This window comes from Panthera leo, chromosome B2, assembly GCF_018350215.1.
Source record: "Panthera leo isolate Ple1 chromosome B2, P.leo_Ple1_pat1.1, whole genome shotgun sequence".
NCBI classification, from domain to species: domain Eukaryota; kingdom Metazoa; phylum Chordata; class Mammalia; order Carnivora; family Felidae; genus Panthera; species Panthera leo.
The window spans coordinates 122,524,582-122,549,808 of NC_056683.1; the positions used below are offsets into that span (position 1 = coordinate 122,524,582).

The following is a 25,227-nucleotide window of genomic DNA, read 5'->3' on the forward strand; positions in this document are numbered from 1 at the left end:
CAGACAAGAAATTTCCTTGAGGGTGTCTGGAGTCAGTAATATGGAACTCAAGCATCTCCAGATCAGAACTGCCCTAGTGTCTGTGGAAACCATCACACAAGGTCATCTCTCTCCCTCTCCCCCCTCCTCCTCTCTCTCTCTCTCTCTCTCCCTCTCTCTCTCTCTCCCTCTCTCTCTCACACACACACACACTTGAGCAAAGAGAAGTGAGAGAAAGCATGACAGCTCATTTTATAAAGCTAAGATTATCATCAGAGCCTCTTACATAAAAGCATCAACCTGATCAAAAAACAAAGCCACTAGCCTAGCAAAAGTTCTCCTTGGCTCTCAATATTCCATTGGCTCTCTAGACTTACCATTGTTACTCAACCTCTGCACATACCCAGCTCCTTCCACCCTCTCTGAATCTGTAAGACCCTAAAAATTTGAACATGTAGAGAATTCAAGATTCTTTCAAGGAGAGGAAGAAAAACATTATTTAGGAGGTCCACTCCTTAACCTACTCCACAAAAGTGCTTTCCAAACTGTGTCACAGCTTTGTCCAAGAGTCCATGAGCTCTGAATCCTCCCAGAAAAATGCATACCTTAACATTTGTGTGGGGACCTGTCCAATGTTTACACTATGATTGTCTTTAAGGATCACAGGTCTGGAATTTTTCCCATGAATTTTATTTATTCATATCAAAACAAAGAGAAATTAAATACTAGATAAAGACTGCTGAGGAAGCTAAAATAATTTTCTCAAAGTCCCTTCAAAATAAAAAGCAGTTTGAAAAATACTGGCTCACAGAGGGCTCAATTTGTAAGGGAGGCTGTATTCGGAGGAATAATTAAAATACTCCAGTTATAATAGTTCAAATGTTTCTTGCGCTGGAAACTATCAGGGCACAGCTTACATTCACAAATCATGCACCGTTAACAGATACACTTCTTTTGTCACATAAACATACTGGACCCACCATCTCTCCCTACCCCAGAGGTGGGGCCAAAAGGAAGTTAATGGCTCACAAAAAAGTTGCCTTTTCCCTGTCATAGGAAGAGAAAATGGATGGGATGCATTTCATGACTTGGGCTTGGCAGGTGGAGCACTGGGCACTGTTAAGCCCACTCGTAGCAGCAGCTCGTGATTACCTCTGGTCAGAAGAGAGGCTGAGTTGTTGTAAAAGGAAAGATAGTATGTATCTCTCATGCACCCCTCGTTCCATTATGTCATGCGACTAATACATGGGAAGGGCAGGTTTGATGTCCAAACTACATGAAGTTACCACTCAATAAACACCGAGAAAAAGCGTTAAGTATTTGTCAATGTTATGTTTCTCTGAGTGTCACTTTAGTTTTTTTGTTTTTTTGGGGGGGCCTGAGAATGATTCCTGAAGGCCTTATCTATTTTCATATATACTAGTCTCCAAACATGAGTAGGGCATTTCACTGAAATTTAGAAAACAATTCCCCCACAGAAACAATAGTATATATGTTAACTCAGCTTCTAGGCTGACCCACTAAAGCCCTTCTGACCCACAATCTAACCTATAACGTAAAGCTGAGTACTGCCTTCACTGCCAGCAAGACGCAGTATTTTCATGGGCCAGAGTTTCAACCTGAGTTGCCAGGATCACAGCTTCTTCCTCTGTAGAAGGACAGAGCCTTCCTGGATTCCATAGCAATGGCAATGGCTGTCAGAATCTACGGGTAAGAAGGGAGGACCTGCTTTCTGGAAGGAAGGGACTATAAAACTATGGGCTAAACTTCTGGTCTAAGAGGCCCCTTGGAAACCTATCCCAGGACCAGGCCCTTTCTGGTCTGGCAACCAACCCTCAATGTCAACATTCTCATCTCTGAAATACGGTAATTCACCGAGTACCTGAAATCTCCATGAATAATCTTCTACCTTCATGTAAATTTATTAAGTACTCTCAACCTCATGCTAGGATTCAGAAAACAAGGTCAGAGGTTATAGGGCATGCTACATGTCGCACAGTTAAGTGAGGAGCCAAAATTCAAATGTGAATCTATTTCCCAGTAGTTCCAAAGCCAGAGAGGTTTCCACCACCTCAGTAAATACTGGAGAGGATTAAATGAGAAATTAGAGCCTGCAGCCCAAATTCTGGCACATGGAAGATGCTCACTGTTTCTTTTTGTTTCCTTCTCTTGGGCATTGGTTGGCATGATTCACTCTCTAGCGGTACCACTGTTTTTTCCTTCCTAACAAAAGTTTCTTCTCTTCCTGGCCTTTTTACTATACTCGTGCCCTGTACTGTTTATAGTGGGGAGCCCAGTAGCTAACATAGTGAAAATAAGGTTATAATTTTTTTCCCCTATATCTTTTCACCCTTTCTTTTTTTTTCACTGACATCCCACAGGGTGAAGGATTTTATATTTTTCTTAGGTCATGTGTCCTTTTCGAAATCTGTGCAAGCTATACACTTTCTCCTCAGAAAAAAATGGACATAAAGATTTTATACACACACACACACACACACACACACACACACATATATATATCTCCAGCAGTTTTAGGGAATTCCTCTTAAGATACTCTACTACAAAGAAAGAATTCTATATTTAAATTCTGATACCCTGAAGTGAAATCCATCCACCTTTTAGAGAAATACCCAAGAACTGCAGAGTTCATTCGTAAGCATGGCAGTGGGATGGAGAGAGAATAAAGAGGGCTTGTACATGGGGCAACAGATACACCTGGGAACCTTGGGACCTATCTGCTGTGAGGGCAGGGAGATGGAAGGAGACACAGTTACAGGATTGATGCCCTTCTCTTTTCCACTGGTTTTGGTCAAAATCATACATACGTTGGTTCCAGAATGAAATGAAACTCAGAAGGCTGCGTGTGCCTCTGCAGGCTCATGAGTATCCATATCTACATCAGTGTACTTGTCTGTGCAAAGGATACGGGATGAGAATGTTTGGGGGTTGGAAGGAGAACAAAGGTAGAGTCCCAGACATCAGTTAAGAAGGAATGAACTGGTGATGGAGGAGGTGCAAAACTGTATCAGCAGAGAAGTCCCATGAAGCATCTGGCCACTTGGCTTGAATGGCTGTTCCTATATGGTAATATATACATACTTATATATATATATATATATATACACACACACACACACACACACACACACACACACACACATATATGCCTTTTGAAATCCAGAGCTGTTTACATACAATGCATGTGTATAACTACATCTAAATATATGAATGTGCTGGAATTTGGCTTCTACTTTGATCAAAGAACCTCATTTATTATAGGTGTTAATGACAATGCATCCAAAGAAAGAAAAGAGATGCTTGACATCATCTAGAACATCACAGGCAAGATTTTAATCAGTTTAAGATTTTGCAACTTCTGGCAAATGTACTTATTAACCTTTCCATTTATTTCCACAGCTTAGATGAGGAACCTCACTAAGTCAGCTGTAATGACATAGGATGGAATTTTTGAATTACATCCTCCTGGGTGCAAAATATAAAATACAGACCTGTTATTCAGTACATGTTTTAAAACGTCATGCATACATAAGCACACTCATGAATATATTCTGAGAAAAAAACGGAATATACATTTGCATATAAGCCTGAAATATTTTCTCATCAGTATATCATACCAATCACAATCAGAGAGATGCATCTAGGGGGTGGAGGGTGTGGTCAGGAAACATTAGCAGCTACGGCAGATTATAATAATAACAGCCCCTCGAGAGCCGTGCCTGTGTCCAGGCTCCTTTGCAATCTGATTTCTTGTTCCTCACACCAGGAGGTAGGGGCTCCTTCCCTACTTCTTGAATCTGAGCTGGCCTTGTGACATGCTTTGTTCATGTTCTGTACATGGCGGAAGCGACCTTGTGTGGTTCCAGAGCCAGGCCAGAAGAGGCCCCACAACTTCTGCTTTCACTCTCCTGGGATGCTTCCCTGAGAGCACCACATAGGTCCAGCCTACTTAAGAATGAGAGCCCACATGGACGACAACACAGGCGTGCTAGCGGGTGGCCACCATGAGCTGTCAGGTGAGTGAGTGAGGCCATCAACCTTCCCACCCAAACTGCCCCCTAGCTCAATGTAGCCCAGGAGTGGGCCCAGGCAAAACCAGCAGCAGAACCACCAAGCCAACCCACAGAATCATTAGAAGTAGTAAACTGCTGTTGTAAGCCGTATGTTTTGGACTGTTCTGTTGCATAGCAAGAGTTAACTGATTTAATTCAACGTAGCAGAAATTGAATGCCAAAGTTTTGATGAGAAGCCGTATTTCCTTTAGGCCTGGCCTAATGTCTTCAGCCTTCAGCCTCTTCCCTTGAACATCTCGAGATGCCAGCTTGATTGCATGGGGATGTTACCCTAGAAGGTACCGGTGACTTCTGAGTGTGATAAACCACCCTCTGGGTTGGTTTAAATGTCATATTTACCGGAGGCTCAGAAATACAGATGACCTTCTGAGAGAGCTCCTGGACTTGTAATTCTAAGAGCAAAACTCATTACAAAAAATGATATAACAAATCGAGGGTTAAAAAAAAAAATACTTTGATATACATTGCTAATTACTCAGGAAACTTGCAATGAAGATAAAGTCCAAAGTTACCTTCTGAAAATAGCTTGTACTTCTAGAGAACAGCAGCAGCTAACAAGGTGGCCAGTAATGAACACCTACACTGTGTAAGCAACTTTGCTGAGGGTTGTAGCGGCCATGTCACCACACCCCCACTGCCACTCCAACCCTCCCTCGCTGTATGGGATCATCCGTCCCTGCCCCAGTGGGCTCTGACTGGCCTCATGAACCAAACAAGTTATTCCCATTCTCCTTACCACCATGTTTCCAGGAGTAGTTAATACACATAGAATAGTATAAAAATCAGAATGCATTATGGGCTGAATTGTGTCCCCCTCAGATTTGTATTTGAGGTTCTTATCCCCAGTTCTTCAGAACATGACTGTGTATGGATAGGGCCTTTACAGAGGTAATTAAAGTAAAATAAGGTCATTAAGGTGGGCCCTAATCTGACTGGTGGGTGTCCTTATAAAAAGAGGAGATAAAGAGACAGGCCCGGAGGGAAGGCCATGTGAGGACAGAGCAGATGGTCACTGGCAAGTCAAGGAGAGAGGCCTCAGAAGAAATCAACCCTGTCTACACCTTGACCTTGGACTTGGGAGCTTCCAGAACTATGAGGAAATAAATTTGTTGTTTAAGCCACACAGTGGCGACCCCCGCAAACTAATACAGAACACTTCCACTTGGAAGTTTTAACCAACTCAACTAACGTGGATTTATATAAGGGACAGGCCCCAAAATAGGAAGGTCATCAATTTCATCTGAAAAATGCAGTGAGTCATTAGGATAGTAGTTCCATTTCTCTCTTTTTTTTTAAGTTCTGGCCTCCTCTTTGGGCTGGCTTTGCCCTCAGGCTGGCCTTTCCTATGGGTGGCAGTAAGATGGCCAGCAGCTCTCAGGCTCCATTGGGTCCTGAACCTCCCAGGAGAAAGAGGGCCCTTAAACCTCTTCAGGACATGTCATTTACTTGAGCCCTCACTTACTGTGTAAGTGTCCTACTAATATGGCGCCTCTCAAGTATCCATTTCATCACGGGGGTGCCCTGGAAGGTCTACTGTTAGCATCACACACTGCAGGGCGCGAGGAAAGCAGGGCCCAGAGTCATGTAACTTGCCTTGCGGTATACAGCTGACAACTGGAGCAGAGCCAGAAGCGGACTCAGGGCTCTCCGACTACACACTGGGCATTCATCTTTCCTTACAGACAAAGACTGAGGCAGGGGTCAAACGTTTTCTGTAAAAGCCCAAGCAGTAAACACTTTAGGCTTTCAAACCACAGAAGTAGGTCCCCTGTTGTTTTGTTTATACGACCATTTAAAACATAAATGGGGCGCCTGGGTGGCTCAGTCGGTTAAGCGTCCGACTTCGGCTCAGGTCATGATCTCACGGTCCGTGAGTTCAAGCCCCGTGTCGGGCTCTGTCCTGACCGCTCAGAGCCTGCAGCCTGCTTCAGATTCTGTGTCTCCCTCTCTCTCTGCCCCTCCCCCGTTCATGCTCTGTCTCTCTCTGTCTCAAAAATAAATAAACATTAAAAAAAAATTTAAAAAAAAATTAAACATAAACAACTGAACATGCTGAATGCCACTAAACTGTACACTTGGTTAAAATTGCAAATTTTAGGTTATATATATTTTACCACAATAAAAAAAAAAAGATAAAAAGTAAAAAGAGCCGTTCTTAACTCTTGATACAGAAATAGCCCAACGTCAGATCTGACGGCAGGTTGTGGTCTACCAACCTCTGAAGCATCACTGAGATTTTACTTCTTAGAAGAACTCCGTGCCAGTCACAGGTTTCCTGGATTTCGCAAATAAACTCTAACCTTTTATCAAAAAGTTCTGAAATACAATCAGTGGGCTGCCATTCAAATTTAGCAACAGAAAAGTGGTGGGAGAGCAAGGTCACAGCCGCAGAGGCCACCCCCTACCCTTAAGGGTTCCTCCAGCTTTGGGGAAGAAGAAGAACTTGCTCTTCTATTCAGGAAAAAAATAATAATAAAATAAATAAATATATATATGAAAGACTTTACCTCCTTTGTTATTAGTAGGAAAAAAGGGAAGATAATCTTGAGGTGATTCTGTTGCACTAAACATAAGAAGTCAGTTACTGATCCGGGGTAGATCTTGGGAGTTACTGATTTTGTTTTGTTCTCTATAGAGAAATGAGACTATTAGAAAAGGACAGATTCACTCCTGCAGAACTGTTTTCAGGACCTACAGATCTAGCAAGTGGTTGAAGCTCAAACGATAAGATAAGACATTCAAAGATTAAGGAATTGCCCAGAGACTGGCTTAGTTGTTTTTTTACTGTTGCCTATAGACAAATTGCAAGTCTGGAAGTATATAGTGACTACATAAGCCAGTGTCTTACCCAAAGATCTCTGACCAGGACCTTGCCTAGAGCTTAAGAGAAGGAAGTGCATGAGATGTAGCTCAAAGACATCTAATGAAAATGACCCAAAGTGTGTGTGGGGGGGGGGGGGGGGGGGGGGGGCGGCAGACATATAAAATATAGCTAACATTGCAAAATACCAAAAGTAATGGTTACGGGTGTGGACTCTACAGTCACAGACCTAAATCCCAATTCAGACTTCGCTACTTCCTAGTTGTGTGATCCTGATCTAGTTACTTAACCTCTTTGAGTCTCAATTTTGTCATCTATGAGGAGGATTTTAATAGTTAGCTCTACCTGGCACACAGCAAGTGCTCAATAAATAAAGGCAACTATTATTAAACAATTATTCTGATAAAAAGTTCCAAATTCCATAGGTCTCACTGGCATCCCAGGCCAGGAAAGCTATTGCTTACCATCCCTACATTGTTTCCTTGAATGGAATTTTCCTTCTCAATTCCTTCTTTGTGGAACATACTGTTAATATCTGACTTGTTTTTCAGTTAATCCCAACATTTAAGTGCATTTGCATGTGTAAGGAGAATCTGTCTAGCTGTTGCCTAGAGTTGCCCCAAGTTTAGTAAAAGTCCTGTCACTGATCTTGAAACACTTTGGAACTAACTCTAATAAAATTCTTTCTGGGTTTTACAGTAATGTTACAGATATTACCTTTCCTTAAGAACAGGAATGCTAGTGCATGGGTGGCTCAGTCAGTGAAGCGACCAACTTCGGCTCAGGTCATGATGTCACAGTTCGTGAGTTTGAGCCCCGTGTCAGACTGTGTGCTGACAGCTCAGAGCCTGAAACCTGCTTCAGATTTTGTGTCTCCCTCTCTCTCTGCCCCTTCCTGGCTCGTGCTGTCTCTCAGAAATAAATAAACGTTAAAAATTAAGAAAAAAAAAAAAAAAGAATAGGAACGCCAGAGTAGCAAAGTGTCGTGCATTTCTAGCTGGTTCTCAGAGGGATCTGAATGGCAAAAAGCAAATTTATGATTTTAACAGATTCTTAAAAAGCAGGTGTTCCAAAATCTGCTGTGATTTATTAGCAATCGCATACTCCAATCGTAAGCATTTTCCGAAGTTTTTAAGAATATAAGCTCGTCTTTTATAAACAGAAAGAGAAACATTTTCTGGCTCTGTCTGGTAACATAAGCTTAAGAACATTTGGGGGAAAAAACCTTAGGTAGTGTAACCACTGACAGATTTTACAGCAGAACATCTACTTTCCTAACCACTGAGAAGATGCACAGAAAAAAGATGTTTAAAAGAAAATACATCCAAATGTCAACAGTGATCTTTCTCAGAATGATCATTGGGATTTTTAGTCTCTTTTTTCAAACTTTTTTAAATGTAATCTCTACATCAACATGGGGCTCAGACTCATGACCCCAAGTTCCAGAGTCTCATGCTTTTCCAACTGAGCCACCCAGATGCCCTGATTTTTAGTCTCTTTTTAATATATATTTTTTATTTTACAAACTTGTTAAAAATCATTACATGCTGGGGATCAGAAGGGCTCTCTTTCATTCTTCTTCTTCTGTCCTGTCACAGCAAGTAACAGGTGACCCGGAGCCTGACAGAGGGGTCTGAATGCTGGTCTGCCACTTACTGGCAGTGTTATTTTCAGCTAGTCACTTCACCTTGGAACTTCAGTATTTTACTGTCAAAGTGGAATTGAGAATTAAACGTGAACACACTGAAAAGCGCCCTGCAGGGCCTCTCACATGGTAAGGGCTCTGTTCGTTTCTAGTACTAACCCAATACTACAAAGCTGGAAATGGAAAAATTTTCACATCTTCCTTTCTGTTCCTTTCTCTTTAAGCTTATATAGCATTGATTTGATTCCAGTTATTTATCCAAATTCTCTGTCCAGATGTCTTTTATTATGTACATGTCAAACAAGTTATAGAACAATCAAACCATAGTTAAGTCATAGCATGACTTAACTTTCATTGTACTTCTGCTTCTAGAGCTCAGAAAATAAACAGATCCCTCACGGCTTGCTCACATGCAGCTCTCAGGTAAGGATCTGGAGGAAACAATTAAGTTCCTGTCACGAGTTTTCTCTCCTTTATTCACTGGGTCATCAGAAGGAAGGGAGGATCATAGTCTGTGCATGAGGTTGCAGAAGAAAGAAAGACTCCTCCCATGAATTCAGAGGCAGCCATGGCTTCATGGACCAGAGTCTGGCATTCGCTTAAGAAGTATCTGCCTTCTATATCTACAGCGAGAACCAGAAAAGACTGAGATGCTTTTCTGTGCATTTTTTTTTTTTTTAACCAACAGCCAAGTTAGGTTTATAGACTTCTGTTATGTAGCAGGGGTCCACGTTTGACCGTGAGAGAAATTCAGATACATTGTGGCCTGTCAGAGAATCTACCAGAAGCCATTCTTTACAAATCTAAATCATCTATCTGCAACAGATCAGCTCGCAGCGTTGGCACATGTGCTGGTAAATGAAGACCTTCCTCAGCGATGCTTTGCACGCAAACACACAAACACTACAGAACTTCCTGAAGTGGTGTTCTTTGCACAGCACACTCATAAGCCGTACACAGTTGGACTGTGCTCAAGTAAATCTACTAAATTCTTTTCTTTCTTTCTTTTTTTTTTACAGTCTATTTATTTGAGAGAGAGAGAGCGCGCGCGCGAGCACAAGTTGGGGAGGGGCAGAGAGAAGGAAAGACGGAATCGCAAGCAGTTTCTGCACATTAAGCTCAGAGCCCAGTGCGAGGCTCAAACCCACAAACTTCAAGAGCATGACTTGAGCTGGGATCAAGAGTCCAATGCCCAACCAACTGCACCACCCAGGTGCCCCTACTAAATTCCTTTCTTGGTAATTTATAACTGTATATTAAATGCCCTTACAAGTCCTATAGTATAGAAATAGATTTCCTAAACTGACATGAACTAGAATTGGAATCACTCTTTTGTTGGTACATCCATTAACATGTTGCAGAAGCAATGACCTGTAGAACACCAGTTTGGGAAACATAACATATAGAGCTCAAGTGGTACAGCACTGCGTGGCAGAGCACCAGTAAAAAAGTGCTTTGTGGATGGAGGGGGCACCAGTGCAGATGGCCTTGCAAATGAGGACATCTGACCTCCCGGGGGAAATGCCCCAAATTTTGGGAGAGGCATTTTGTGGGGACTAGGGATTCTGAATCGATGAGCTACAGCAATTACCAAGGTGATCTTGACCAATGAATCATTATGTTTATGCTGTGTCTGACTCTCCTCCCAGGAAATCAGTTTGAACCCTTGTAACGGACACCGATTCAGAGCACAGAATATGGATTCTTTGGCCCCAGCAAAGTCACTTTCTTTTCCCCCAGCAAAGTCACTTTATTTTTCCAGGAAAATAAAGCAACCATACAATGTATTGTGACATGTGGCTGAGCTGAGAGCATAATCGAAGTCTCCAGACTAGCTGTCTACAATTCTAAGCTTCCTCCTGTTACTAAAATAGCCTCCACAATAAAAGAAAACCCACAGTCACGTATAGCTAACTCCCTACCTTTTAATTATTCATCGTAATGCCTTGCATTTGTAGAGTTTATACTTTAGAAATGCTAATCAGGTCCAAGGATTACATGAATAATGGAAAGCCACAAATAATTACCAAATGTGATTTTAAGCAATGTTTTCAACACATGCTCTCCCCAGAAATCTTCCCCAAATATTGCCTCCCCCCCTCCCTTCCACTTACATTCTTCATCCTAAAAGAAACCTTAGTACAGTTAGTGTTATCAGGAGGACGAACCTAACTTTTGTACTTTGCTTTTTCTCTGGGTACCCTCGTCGTAATGACGCCGCATGACCAAAAAGTAGTAGTAATAAGAGGAAAACAAGAGGTTCAGGCCCAGACACTAGATGCGCTATTTGAAAAGGGGAATCTGAAACCCGGCTCTGGCCCCCAGCCACTATGTCAGTGGAGAAGATAACTGCCTTCCCCTCAGTTGTGCATGGTGGTGCTACCATCTGTTTCTTCCCCCAGTGAGGCAGTATACCTGCCAAAAACAATGAGCTTTAAACCAGATTACTGATGCAGCAGTTTCCCTGCCTTCCTCTAGGGGAAAAAACCCACCCAAACAATGCTGGTGTTCCCATTATTAAAAAAACAAAACAAAACACTACATTAGCTAATGTCCAATTTTGCCAATTAAAACCAAATGCCACTTCATAGCCATCCAACCGGCAAAAATCAAAGTGTCTTACTAAATCCAGGCTAAGTGAGATACAGAGCAATGGGGACCTTCACATAGTACACATGGGGTTATGTTGACAAGATGATTCTGGAAAAGCAATCTGGCACGTGAAAACGCTCATACCACATCTAGGAATATACCAGAGAAACCTGCGTATACGTCCAAGGAGAAGTGTACCGATGGTTATTGGTGCACAATCAGCAGTCGCAACAGGACAAGACAAAAAAAATGAATCAACTTCTCTGTCCATCGTATGGAAAGCAGTAAGTAAACTGGTAAAAGCACAATGAAGAATTAAACTGTGGTAAAGTCATGTTATAAAATTCTAGGCAGCAGTTAAAGCAAACTATATTGGACTGGTGTTTCTTTAAAAAAAATTTTTTTTTAACATTTATTCATTTTTAAGAGACATAGAAAGACAGAGCATGAGTGGGGGAGGGGCAGAGAGAGAGGGAGACACAGAATCTGAAGCAGGCTCCAGGCTCTGAGCTGTCAGCACAGAGCCCGACGTGGGGCTCGAACCCGTGAACCATGAGATCATGATCTGAGCTGAAGTCAGACGCTTAACCAACCAAGCCACCCAGGCGCCCTTGGACTGGTATTTCAAAACTTGAGAGGATAAGTACAAACTGACAGACATATTAATATGATATAATTTATATGAATCTAAACATGTAAATTATTTAACGATCTATCCATGTAGTGAAAGTGAGGGAACAGACAGGAAGAGTACATGTTATCTCCTGGGAAGGGGAAAAGAGGGTGAGGAAGGGAAGGAAGGAGAAAAGACCATGGAAGATACATAGGAAACTGTGATATTAGCCATAATATTTTATTTATATTCCCCATAAATATTGTATATTTTGCTATAACGTTTTTTATCTGGGTCTCAGGCATATGGTTATTACGTTAGCTGTTTACTAAAAAAAAATTTTTTAAGTAACAACTTTCAAAATATTATAAATTATAGCCTTCTTCTAAAGGCCAAAATGAATGATAAAATAGTGGACTGAGAAAATTATACAACCTTACAACAGTGTGCAAGGTGAAAAGGAGTTGGGTTATCCAGCCATGATGTAGTATCTTCCTGAATATTACCTTAAGAACACAACGATACATTTCAAACACACTTTATAGTGTCCTTATTTTTTTGTGGCTGATACAAAAGCCCGTGGCTCACAATGCTGTTATGAAAGTAACTGTCAAGGAAAAGGAGTTCGTGAAAAATATTTGCTATACTTATATGATCACTAGACATCTTAGAAAAAAAAATAATCTTTAATTATTTAATCCTCATATAACTTACTTTCAACTGTTTTTAAGTCTCCTAAAATTTAGAAGTAGTAGCAGCAATGCTGGGTTTTTGGAAACACTACAATGAAGCCATCAAACTACAAAAACTTCCCAAATAACATTTGGTACCGCTTACACAGTTATAAGCACACTTATGTTATCATCCCACCTAATCCTTAACAACCCTACGAGACAGGTGTTGCTATTATCCCTGGTTAATAGACGAAGCAAGTGGGTACAGAAATATTAAGCACCTTGCCTGAAGCATAAAGTTGGAGCCCGTTGTGCCACCTCCCGGAGTCCAAGTTATTAATCCCTCCACATATTGCCTCCAGGAGACCACAACACCGCGCACATGGGAACACCCTCAATTCAACATTTACTTTCAAATACAATCCTCAATTAAAAACAAATTGTTTTTAACATTTATTCATTTTTGAGAGAGAGAGAGGGAGAGAGAGAGAGCGCGTGAGCATGAGTGGGGGAGGGGCAGAGACAGAGGGAAACAGAATCCGAAGCAGGCTCCAGGCTCTGAGCTGCAGCACAGAGTCTGACATGGGGCTCGAACCCACAAACTGCGAGATCGTGACCTGAGCTGCAGTCGGACGCTTGACCTACCGAGCCACCCAGGGGCCCCGACAATCCCCAATTTTAAACTTCGGAGATACTTGTATGACATTCAAATCTGACTTGGCTCATTTTACCGGCCTGAAAATTTGGTTTCCACCAGGGACAACACTATCAAAGACTCTTCACGTCATTAGAAGTCCTGAAGCATCACTGGGATTCTGAGATCTTCATCAGCATCGGGAAAAGGAAACTTGTTTTTCTCAGGCTGTTAATTTAGAAACCAAGTATCCTGACTTTTGGTTCTAGCACATCCTGCTGCCCAAACTGTCCTAAGCAATGTACGAACCAGGGTGCTTGCGAAGGCTCCATTCAGGGATGTTTGCTCTCCTTCAGTCAACGGTTTACAAGAGTGGACTCTAAATCTAAGGGCCACAGGGGAGGAAACGGATGATGCTAAGTGGTACAGGCTCACCCAGGATGGTTTTATTTTTTTCCTTTAACTTTCACACTAAAATGCTGCGGTTAAGTTTTAAGATAAAATAGGCTAGAGGACAACATAAATAGCTACATATTTAGCCAAAACGGTTTCTGTTACCTTGAGTCATTAAAGAGTCATTAATCTTGGGGGGAAAAAATCAAATCTAGGACACTGGTAACAACAAAGTAGGCCTCCACTTTAATGATTGTTACAGCACTCTCAGAAGAAAGGAATTCAAGAACCAGTGAAAGTCCTGAATTAAAGTTTTGCTTTTTAACACATCACCTCAAGAATGTACAGCCTCATTCTTTAACCTTGTTCTCCTGAAGTAACATGGAGCAGTAATTATATTAACCCCCTCATGAAGTATCAACAGTAGTAATGATCCACAAGAAATTCTCAGATGGGGTCTAGAGCATTCGATTTGCTTTTCTCTTATCAATAACGTTTCCCCCAAAATCATGTCACTGGCCACATAAGCATAATCATCTCCTGACACTCGGTATTTAGTTAAATCTAGAGTCGGCGGCCAACAGTCCCTTTTAAATGTTACCCTTCTCCAAAATCGCATCAAAGGAAAACAGAAATCCCTCATTCTTCTCTCGTGTCGTTGAGTTTTAATTAGAATAATGCAGGCTTATGTGTCTTTCTACTTATTTTCTTCCTCTACTCCAGTGAGTAAATGATGACGTAGAAGCTAATTTAATACATCCTCATGTTCACAAGACAGTGACAGAAAATGTTAGACGTGAAGAGTGAGGTTGAATGGATGAGACACAGGGTGAACACCAGCTAGGATGGGATTTGACCACAACAACGGGCCATCAGCAGACAGGCTCATGTGGTGAGAGAGCAAGAAGACAGTGGAGCAGACCCGAGCACACTTGCACAGTAACACTCGGCAGCCCTGAAGGGGAAAGAAGAGGCTGTGTGGGGAGCATGGGGATACTCAGAGCCTGCAAAGAAGGACCAGGCGTCATTCCAAGTGCATTGCTGAGATGGTCACCCATGAGTTCCGGGCCTGAAAAGCACACAAGTGAGCTGGAAGGGTGCTGACAGCGGTGAGAACACAGGGTTCGGGAGCCGAGGGGTCACGCAGAGGATGAAGAGTTCGGAAGGCGCGAGGCCACGGTGCCGGCAGGAGAAGGAACTCACACAGCTGGGGAGACCACGCGTGTTGTCTAGCATGGGGCAGACACCCCCAAAAATCAGTGTTTGCTGAATCTGAAGTTTGTGGGTACCTAGGGGAATTTCCGGGTTTGTGGTATTGTAGATAGAGAGCTAATAAGTCCCAACACAGACCTACACTACCTAAACGGAGCCAAGTGAAGGTCACATAGCAGCAGAGAAAGTGTCAATGTCACTGCAACTGTGACAACGGAGATGATCTTGAAGTCATTTAGACTGTGAGAAAATGTCAAGTTGACTGATGACTGGAAGTGTTGACCCAAGTGGCCAGTTTGGAGTTCCATTCATAATTCATGCTAATGTTTATGCAACAGTATTCTAAACTACTGGATGCGTAAGGAGAGGTGAGACGATAATAAACACCACTGTGTAAGAATTAGGAAAAGGATTTACTACTGTCGTGTCACAGAACAATCAGGGGTAACAGACTCTTAAAAAGAAAACGTGACTCCCAAAGCAAGCCCAGGGTGAAAACCCAGAGTGCTGAGGTTTTGAATCCTAACACTGCAGATGCTACTTTGTATCTTTATATATTGCTGACTGAAAGGTCTGTGCCAGGAACCATCCACCTACAAAGAATCTGTTTTTCTGGGCCTCAGGGGGGAAAAATTGGCTGATGCAGAGGTGGCATTATAAAGGAGAGACATAAAAGGAAAATTCTCAGTGTGGCTTAATGAGGTACACTGGAATGGATTGGGGGGCCAGAGGGAACGTGACCAGGAACACACTGGACTGCCCTATGCTTGCAGAAGCTCTTTCCCGGACCCACAGAGAAGCAGGTAGCAGTGGGAGACACTATGTTTCATGGAGATCTGGGAGAGTTGAAGTCAATCAGGATTTGTTTCTTATGTGTAATTTCCCCCTGACTTGTAATTTATACTTTATAGCCATGATAGTGAATTTCAGTTGTTCAAAGGAAGGTAAATACTTGTAATACTCCAGACATGGCTGTAATGAGCATATACCACAACCTCAAAATGAACATTTAATAATGAGCTCCAGGGATGCCTGGAGTGGCTCAGTCTGTTGAGTCATTTGAATCCAGAGTCCAGCTCTTGATTTCAGCTTAGTTCATGATCTCACCATTCTGAGATCGAGCTCTCCGCCAGGCTCTGCACTGAGTGTGGGGCCTGCTTGAGATTCTCTCTCTCCTTCTCCCCAGCCTGTGCTCTCAAAAAAAAAAAAAAAAAAAAAAAGTTAAAAAAAAATGAGCTCCAGTAGTTCAAGGAAAGATGATGGTAGAAGGTGCTTCTGGAATGATCTGGCCCTGGAATTTGGTCCAAGTCGGTCACGGCAGAATCTGCAAACTCTCTCAGCCACAAGGTCCTAGCAGAAAATTAACCACAGGTCCTCTCTGCACAAAGGCTAGTGGACAAAGGTCTTTAATACAAAAGTCACAGTCCTCTCACCAGGCAGGATGATGATCTATCTGGTATCTCAAGGCCTTTGCTGGATTCAGAATAAAGTCCTGGATCTCAGAATGTTCTAGGGCTTGGACAGATAGCCTCCCCTGCTGTGCTCCCTTCATTTTCTCTGGCTCTCAGTGTCAGTGCATCATCTCTAATCAGTCATTGTGTAATAAACATTTAGGGAGCCTCAGCCACATACTGGGCACCATATTACGTGCCAGGGACACAGTATGAATGAAACAGCCACACTCACTGCCCTCTCAGAGTTTAGTCTTGTTGGAGAGACGTTTAACAACTACTCAACCACCAAAACCGACAATCTGGTTGGAGCAACAAAGGACAAATATATGATCCTAGGACAGCCCAGAACATGGGACCCAGCCTGATCTGGGGACACTCTTAAGGAAATGACAGTGAAACCAAAGAACAAGTAGAAGGTGACCAGGTATAGCAAAGCAGAAGAAGGAGAACCAAAGTACACAGCAGGTAGAGGGAAGAGCTCTACCTCAGGATATAAAGATCCACTGGCACCTACGTTTAATAATAGTAAGAGCAGCGTGTAACATCCAACATGGTGCTTGCACCAAATGCTCGCAGCTCTTCCTGCTGACTGACTCGTGAAAGAAACAAGACTACCACAGAGAAATAAAAGTATTGAAGCAAGTAATGGAAAACTGACCAAATTTAGAACAAACAGTCATGGTGCTGCAAACAGCACAAGAAAAGACAAACGGCCCACATAAAGCTGGCAGCCTCACATGTAAGCACCTATCACCCAAGTCCTTAGCAGAAACCTGCCCACAAGCCCAAGACACTTCCATTAAGCAGTTCTCTCTCTCTCTCTCTCTCTCTCTCTCTCTCTCTCTCTCTCTCTCACACGTAAAAACAAAAAACTCTAAAAGTAGAAATTTTAAGGAGAAAAATGTTCCCTTTGATTGGTTTCCAAGATGGCAGAGGATTATGGCTATTGTTCCCTGATTAAGGCCAGAAGCGTTCCATTAATCCCAAGGAATAAAGGTGCACTGCCTTAATCATATTTGAAATAACAAGTGAGGTGATCTGACATAATGGTAATTTATTTCCTTCAGTTCACACGACACAATTACAGGGCATGGCAATGAGTAACCTGCCTGACACCTAGTACATCTGATCCACACGAATAAACATGGGACAAGGATCCAGTCACACATACCCATTGTGGGGAAGAGACTAAAAAGGCCTCAGAAAAGTGGCGGCTGTCTTGGAAATTTTCACTCACAAGCTAGTTAAGGTACAAGGCAGGAGATTAGACGACGGACAATTTCTCTAACAGGCATGTAGTGGGACAAAGAGTATGTTGGTAGAAGTTAGCAGAAAATTTGTCATTTGTAGTCAAATATCCCACTTTTTAAAAAATTTTTTTTTAACGTTGTATTTATTTTTGAGACAGAGAGAGACACAGCATGAACGGGGGAGGGGCAGAGAGAGAGGGAGACACAGAATCGGAAGCAGGCTCCAGGCTCTGAGCCGTCAGCCCAGAGCCCGACGCGGGGCTCGAACTCACGGACCGCGAGATCGTGACCTGAGCTGAAGTCGGACGTTTAACTGACTGAGCCACCCAGGCGCCCCTATCCCACTTTTTATAAACATCATTTAATGAGCCCCAGGTATTTTCTAGAGAGTGTGCTAAATGCTTATAATATCTCTAATCCTCACCTCCACCTATGAGCATGGCATTATTAATTTCATTTTACAGCTCAGAACCTGAAGCTTGGGAAGAGGTTAAAGAACCGTAACTTGCCTATGTCCACATGCGGTGCTTTTTCTAGCACATCACACCGTCTCTCGTCCCACAGTTATTCTGAATTTCGAAATAACCTCGGCAAACTTGGATGTAGCCACTAATAGTCAATCTGGTTAAACTTTTCCCACCGCGGAAACTGACAGCCCTGACAGCCAGAGGGTCTGAATGTCTATAGTTCTCTCCAGGGGCTCAGAGGCAACAACTACAATCTCGACTCTGCATTTGTACTTAGATTTTGTGTTACATTGTTTGGGAAGGTTTCAACAGGGGCCCACAGAGATTCCAACTCTCCACCCCAAGTCCAAGTCATTTCTCAACAAGAGCACTTGATACTTGACCCTGAAAGTGACCCTATGAGGACAACACCAGCCTCCATAATGTTGTTCCCAAGGATGTAAGTTTTAGGACCACGGGTTCCACTAAATCCACAGACTATCTTGCTACTACTTTATTAGGCCCAGGATTCTAAGGATGCTTCTAGTCCCGAGAGCCATGTATATTCAAGATCAAACTGTGAATATAATTTTCTTCGGTCTATATGCCTAAGCTCCATTCTCACTTCAAACTCCACACTGGACCCAGAATGGTAAGTTCTCTGGAATCTGGACAGACTCTATTAAAATTCTCTAACAAATCATCACTGGGTCTAAAGCCTAAGAAAACAGAACTTGCATTTTATAGTCAGCAAAAATATGCATCGGTGTTCTGGCAAACACTTCAAACACAATGTCTTACGTTCATCTGTGTTATACTTCAGGCCTCTGTATCTAGATCTGAGGTATAATGGGGTATGACTTGCCTTTTGAGGTTGGCAAATCTAGAACATAAATTTAATACACAGAGGGTCCAGCATAAATGGGCTCTTTCTAAATGCTCACATCTGAGAATTAAGATGAAACCCTCTCAATAAAATTTCCTTTGTTGCTGTGAAGTATTAGTTTCTGCTCAAAACATGGCCAAGGTGCCTGCAAATGACCTGGTAACTTTTTAGTAACAACGGATTAAATTTAAAGTTGCTCCCTTGAGATATGCCAATTTTAGTGGAAAAGGATACTCAATTCAACCTTCTAATAAATAACGGGGAAGATTTATCAGCTGGGAGATTTTCACCAAATACATGTGCTTGGTTCCTATTGGTTAGAGCAGCCAGCTATTTTAGCTCCACTGATTATAGCTCTTGAAACAGGCACATAATTTTTTTTTAAGTTTGTTTATTTGAGAGGAGGAAGGAGAGAGAGCTCATGCCTGTGTGACTGGGGGAAGGGGGAGAGAGGGAGGGAGAGGGAGGGAGGGAGAGGGAGGGAGAGGGAGGGAGAGGGAGGGAGGGAGAGGGAGGGAGGGGGGGAGAGGGAGGGGGAGAGGGAGGGGGAGAGGGAGGGGGAGAGGGAGGGGGAGAGGGAGGGGGAGAGGGAGGGAGATGCAGGGAGAGGGAGAGGGAGAGGGAGGGGGAGGGGGAGAGGGAGGGGGAGAGGGAGAGGGAGGGGGGAGAGGGAGAGGGAGGGAGAGGGAGGGAGGGAGAGGGAGGGGGAGAGGGAGGGGGAGAGGGAGGGGGAGAGGGAGGGGGAGAGGGAGAGAGGGAGAGGGAGAGGGAGGGAGATGCAGGGAGAGAGAGAGGGAGGGGAAGAGGGAGAGGGAGAGGGAGGGGGGAGAGGGAGAGGGAGGGGGGAGAGGGAGAGGGAGAGGGAGAGGGAGAGGGAGAGGGAGGGGGGAGAGGGAGAGGGAGGGGGGGAGAGGGAGAGGGAGAGGGAGGGAGAGGGAGGGAGGGAGATGCAGGGAGAGGGAGAGTGAGGGAGAGGGAGAGTGAGGGAGGGAGATGCAGGGAGAGGGAGAGGGAGAGGGAGAGGGAGAGGGAGAGGGAGAGGGAGAGGGAGAGGGAGAGGTAGGGAGAGGGAGAGGTAGGGAGAGGGAGAGGAAGAGAGGTAGGGAGAGGGAGAGGGAGGGAGAGGGAGAGGGACGGAGAGGGAGAGGGACGGAGAGGGAGAGAGAGGGAGAGGGAGAGGGAGAGGGAGAGGGAGAGGGAGGGAGAGGGAGAGGGAGGGAGAGGGAGAGGGAGGGAGAGGGAGAGGGAGGGAGAGGGAGGGAGAGGGAGAGGGAGGGAGAGGGAGGGAGAGGGAGAGGGAGGGGGAGGGAGGGAGATGCAGGGAGAGGGAAAGGGAAAGGGAGAGGGAGGGAGGGAGGGAGAGGGAGGGAGGGAGGGAGAGGGAGGGGGAGGGAGAATCCCAAGCAGGCTCCAAGCTCAGAGTGGAGTGCGACACAGGGTTCAAATTCACAAACCATTAGATCTTGACCTGAGCCAAAACCAAGAGTCCAAAGCTCAACCAACTGAGCCACTCAGTCACCCCCAGGCACATAATTTTTAAAACTTTAAGTTTTATATAGCAAGCAAATCCCAATGCATATACTACCTCACCATACAAAGAATGTGATTATGTAGAGGTCAAATCATGTTCCCCTTGTACAGTGACATCTATGGTAATTTTCTACTTCTATAACACAGAATGCCTAGAAGACGGTTCTACTCACTCAACACGTATTCAAGGAGAATCCAATGAGTGCAAGCCATACAGCAGATGTTATGGTCCTTGTTCCTGACATCTACTGTTATTTTTATATAAATCTTCTGAATAAGACATTGTATTTCAGGTCTCTTTAGCAAATAAAATTTATGCCAGTCAATTTGACTTTAAGATTTCCTCCTTATAATAGGGATCTTTGATGTTACTGCTCCTCCTAACTATACATTTGCCTCACCAGTTGTAAAATTCTACTGGTAATGTCTTTGCCTAGTGCTGAAATGGCATGAATAAAGACACTGGGTACAGACAACAGTCCAAGTCTTACAGAGCCCAAGAGGAAAAGAAACAAGAACATGTGGGAGAATGAATTCTAGAATGGCATTTTTACTTGACATAATGCTCCTTTTTGGGGGGAGGAAAAAAAAGACTCATGACTTACAAAGAGGACATTACAACTGTTAGATCATCACCAATCCAATAGGAATACAAATGGTAAATAGGAGATTGTATTTCATTTGGAAACCTTAACTGGCAGAAATTCTACCTTCATAGTGGATAAGCCAGAAGAAAAGAAGTTAACTGCAGGCTCCATAAATACACATTTTAACAAAAAGGCAGACAAGGAGTAAAGGGAGAAGGAGAGCACATTTGCTCAGAACTACTGCGCCCTGATTTAAAGGAGAAATTTTATAATCTGCAATTTGCTAACAAAAGGGGCAGAAGGCATTAACCTAGATATTAACAAAGTAGTCAATTAATACTACCCTGTAAACATATGCCTTCATTTTTTCCACCAAGGAAAATGATGGAAAACAACAAAACAGAGTAGAATCCCCGATATACTCTTAGGTAGAGGCAACGAGGTAAAGAGTGATAGGATTAACCTATCGGATACATCCAAATATAGTACTTACTCTTTCCCTCAAAGTAGTTACCTTGGAAGGACAATTCTAATATGGTCAACATTTCTTAAAATTCCTGTTAGACTTGCAGAGACTGTGCAAATTATTTTTAAATGTTAAGTTTATCTCCATTCAGTAATGTTCCATGCAGTCTGCAATTTCTTACCCAGAAGAGTAGTCCTGGCACTTGAATAGCTTACAGTTTCAAGAAGGGCACAGCTGTATGTGTAGATACTTTCCATATACTCTCTGCCCTTTCCCTGATTTTAGTCTGTATTCTTGCATTATTGGTACATAGTGGTCTTCCTCCACTAGACAGGTAAACACCTCTGAGAGTAGAAACCGTGTCAATTACCTTTGCACCATCTCCACAAACGACCCAGCAATGCAATCTGTACAGAGTGTGCATTTAACAAGTGTTGGTTTAGGGAGAAAATGTCTTTTTATTTAATAATGACACCTGCTCAGCAAAATTCACCGTAAGGTAGGTTTGCCTTGAAACTTATCCAAGGGCATTTAGTCACTGCAGTAGCTAAGTAGGCTCGCCTCTGCCAGTCCTAACGTCAGCACTGCACTGAGGCTTGGGCTCTGGAGGTGTAAGAGCAAGAACATAAGCCCAATTCGCTCCCAATTACTCTCTAAATGTTATATATCAATATTATCAAGTACATCCCTATCGATTACATGGGAGAAAAATCCCTCCTTCAAGAACTGATCTCATCTACTAGCTAAACAAACTACAGTCTCAGTCCACCAGGGTAATTTTGAAGCCACAATGGGAGTCCAGACGGTAATCGATATGTTTATTCCTACTGAGTTCATTATGATGGTTACCCAACAGCAGAGTACCCAGAAAGATACTACTTGTCATGAACCCAGGGTCCTTCTTGACAGAAGCATTTTGCTTACTGAATTTAGATAGCATGCTTCTTTATTGCTAGTAATGACAGAATAAAGATATTAAGCATGAAAACCAAGTTTGGGTACAGTTGGCTGATTAGGCCACAGAGTAGGCAGAAAAGAAAACAAAGTGATTGTTTATCTTAATAGTCACACATGGAAGATAATCTGTTTGTCATCGGGCTATGATGCTCTGGAAATAATTTAGAAAATAAAAGTCCATTATAAGTTGCAAAAGACGGTACAGGCAACTGGTGAGTTAAGAATAATATTCAGAGCAGGCAATAACATTTACGTGGGAAAGGACAGCCGAAATGGTCAATAAAGCCAGGTTATTATGCTTCCTTGCAGGAAAGAGGCTGTCTGCTCCATCAAGCCCTTTTTAAAAACCACATTCATTTCAGGACCTGACCATATCTGGCACCAGGAAGCAATTAAGGATAGACAAATCAGAGAGGACAAAAATTCAGAAGATCAAAGCTCTACAGACTCAAACTGTGTTGTCCAATAAGGTAACCACTAGCCACATGTGGCTCTTTAAACTCAAAATCAATTAAAATTTAAAAATCAGTTTCTCAGTTATAGTAGCTATATTTCGAGTACTCCCAGGTACATGTGGCTAGTGGCTATCATACTGGACAGTTCATACACAGAATACCTCCATCACTGTTCTGATCGACAAAGCCAGATTTGAAAGTGGACATTCCTACTGTTCAGACAGACCTGATGAGAAATTCAGAACCAAGCCAATAGTATTACTCGTTAGGAATCATTAAAGATTTCCAATGTTGTTTGTTTATGTCTGGGCATTCTTATCAACGTAGCATTTTTCTTCTACTCTTTTTTTTTTCTTCTTTTTCCCTTTGATATAAGGAAAAGTAGAAAAAGAAAAATGGTAGGGATTCAGAAACTCCTTAAGTCTCTCTTATCCACGAAGTTGCACGAATTGCCAAAAATAAATACATTTTTAGAAGTAACTACTTACCTTACCCTTTTTCCCTTTAAATAAAATACTAAAGGCAACTGGGGGGAAAAAAACCACAGAAGAAAGAGAGGAATTCAAGAAAACTACTCAGAACAAAATGGATAGCTATCCTAAATTACCGTTCCAAAATGCCTAAGGGAAAAGTGCCGCAAATCAAGAACATTTCCAAAAATACAGAGTGGGCACAGTTCAACAGTTCCACATTAATTTAGAAAGTTAACACCTCTTAAGAGGCCAAATGATTTTCTACCAACCATTGAAAGTACTGGGTTTTCATCAAGACCACACTCTGGTTCAACTGTCTAATTCCTGGCAAATGAAAGAATCACCTATGTCAGCTTCCATCCGTGGCATCAGTAAATTCCTGAAGTCATTTTGTTCTAAAATAGAAACTATGTCTGATAGTAAAATTAAAATCAACTACATTACTAAGGTTCTGTTGATTTGAAATTCCCTGTATACAGCCTTTTAAAAGTGAAGTAAAAATATACTTTGGGATTTAAAGTTGACAGTTTCAATTATACTTAAGAAAAGCAAACTCTAAGACTCATTCAAGAGCCAGGAAAAAGAAAGCCAGTCGTTTTCAGGCACTGGATTCTACTGAAACACTCATTCTATCAGGGCTTCAGTATTTGCTTGCTACTTTGCCATGCTACTACTCTGTACCACACAGAGGAAATTTGATATCTCAGTGACAGAACAATTTGAATGCAAGCTAAAATTTAATCAGCACATAGAAACAACAAAACTGATAACCTATCAGTTTAAGAGACAAACAGCTCATATGCATTTGGGGGAAGGGGGTTGCAAGAATTAGGATACTGGGAAAAAAGAAACTTAAAAGGCAAGGCTTAAAGCCCCTCTTCAAAAATGTTATGATGTTGCCATCTCTGACAATTACAGCTGTGGGAGGGTAGCTATGAGAGGATGCTAAAATGATGCAGTACAGGGGGATTCGAGAAGCCAGGCAAAACTGCTGCTCCATTTCATCATTATGAAAGAAAGGTACAAGAATCAGACCTCCCCTTTCTGCACCCAGCACATTCCAACCTCCAGACAGATGTTCAGCAGAGTTACCATCAGAAGTTATAAAACGTCATGCTTTCCCCTCCCTGTTCTCTAGCTTTGCCCCCTACAGTGTGCTCAATGTTTGTTTTACCACCTTCTCAAGCTCCTTCAGAATAGAAAAAGAAGTAACATCTTGACTCTCTGCCCTTGGAAAGGATTCACTCCTAGGTCACTTCATCTAACTCCTCCCTTTTCAAGGAGAAACTCAGATCATTAAACAGAAATCACCAATGCACCTAAACAAGGTAGGGAGATGATCATTTAAACCTGGATTAAGTCCTATTTCCTTCCTGGTAAGGACATGCCATTGGTAACTGTTCAAATGAGCATGTATAAATTAAAGATCTCCAGGCCAAGAAAGTAGCTTGTGTCAAAAAAAAAAAAAAAAAAAAAAAAAAGGCAACTGATCTGAAACCTACCAAATCTGCAAAATCTGTTCTGCATTTCATGCATACACAGCTCTACAGAATGTGTAAATACAACCAGCAAACTGTGCTAGGAGGTCACAAGCACTCCACACAGCGTGCACCACAGACACAGTTTGTAAATGTGCTACAGACAGTGTGGGAAATGGGGGCTGGCTCCAGTTCCAACCAAAGGGTAGAGCTAATGCATACCTTTAGGTCTTCTGGAATTTCCATTCTTTTGCTGTTCATCTTCCTCATTAATGGTGAATAAACCAAGGGGAATTGGCCTTGCACTGGTCTTCTTCAGTCTCTCTTGTCGGATAGCTGTAGCTGATCCAGGCATACCGCGGCTACTTGGTTTTTAATTATTATTATATTAAAAATATATGCTTATGTAATTGCAGCTCCCAGGAAGCTGCTAGTTTCCAAGCTGCCGGTTCATTTGAGCACTTGTAATAGATCCCCTATGGGTAAACAGTGTGCAAACAGCTGACAGATACTACCAGCCACTTGGCAACTGAGGCCCTGCAGTTCCCCCTCACCTAGCAGCAACCCCCCACCTCCCCTCCGCGCCCC

The 25,227-nt window shown here is 42.7% G+C and overlaps 1 protein-coding gene across 8 annotated transcripts in view; it reads right to left on the bottom strand.

Annotated features, from left to right (window-relative positions):
• Window positions 1-25,227, bottom strand: part of MAP7 (microtubule associated protein 7) — a 177,219-nt gene that overhangs the window by 128,144 nt on the left and 23,848 nt on the right. For 5 of the 8 annotated variants that reach the window (XM_042939925.1, XM_042939924.1, XM_042939921.1 and 2 more), the window contains exon 2: window positions 24,862-25,115. The exons of 2 other annotated variants lie outside the window; for them this stretch is intronic. In XM_042939925.1, the coding sequence (XP_042795859.1) occupies window positions 24,862-24,994 (133 nt within the window). In that variant the 5' untranslated portion in view covers window positions 24,995-25,115. The remainder of the gene's footprint in view (window positions 1-24,861; window positions 25,116-25,227) is intronic. One more of the 8 variants, XM_042939919.1, reaches the window with a different exon arrangement.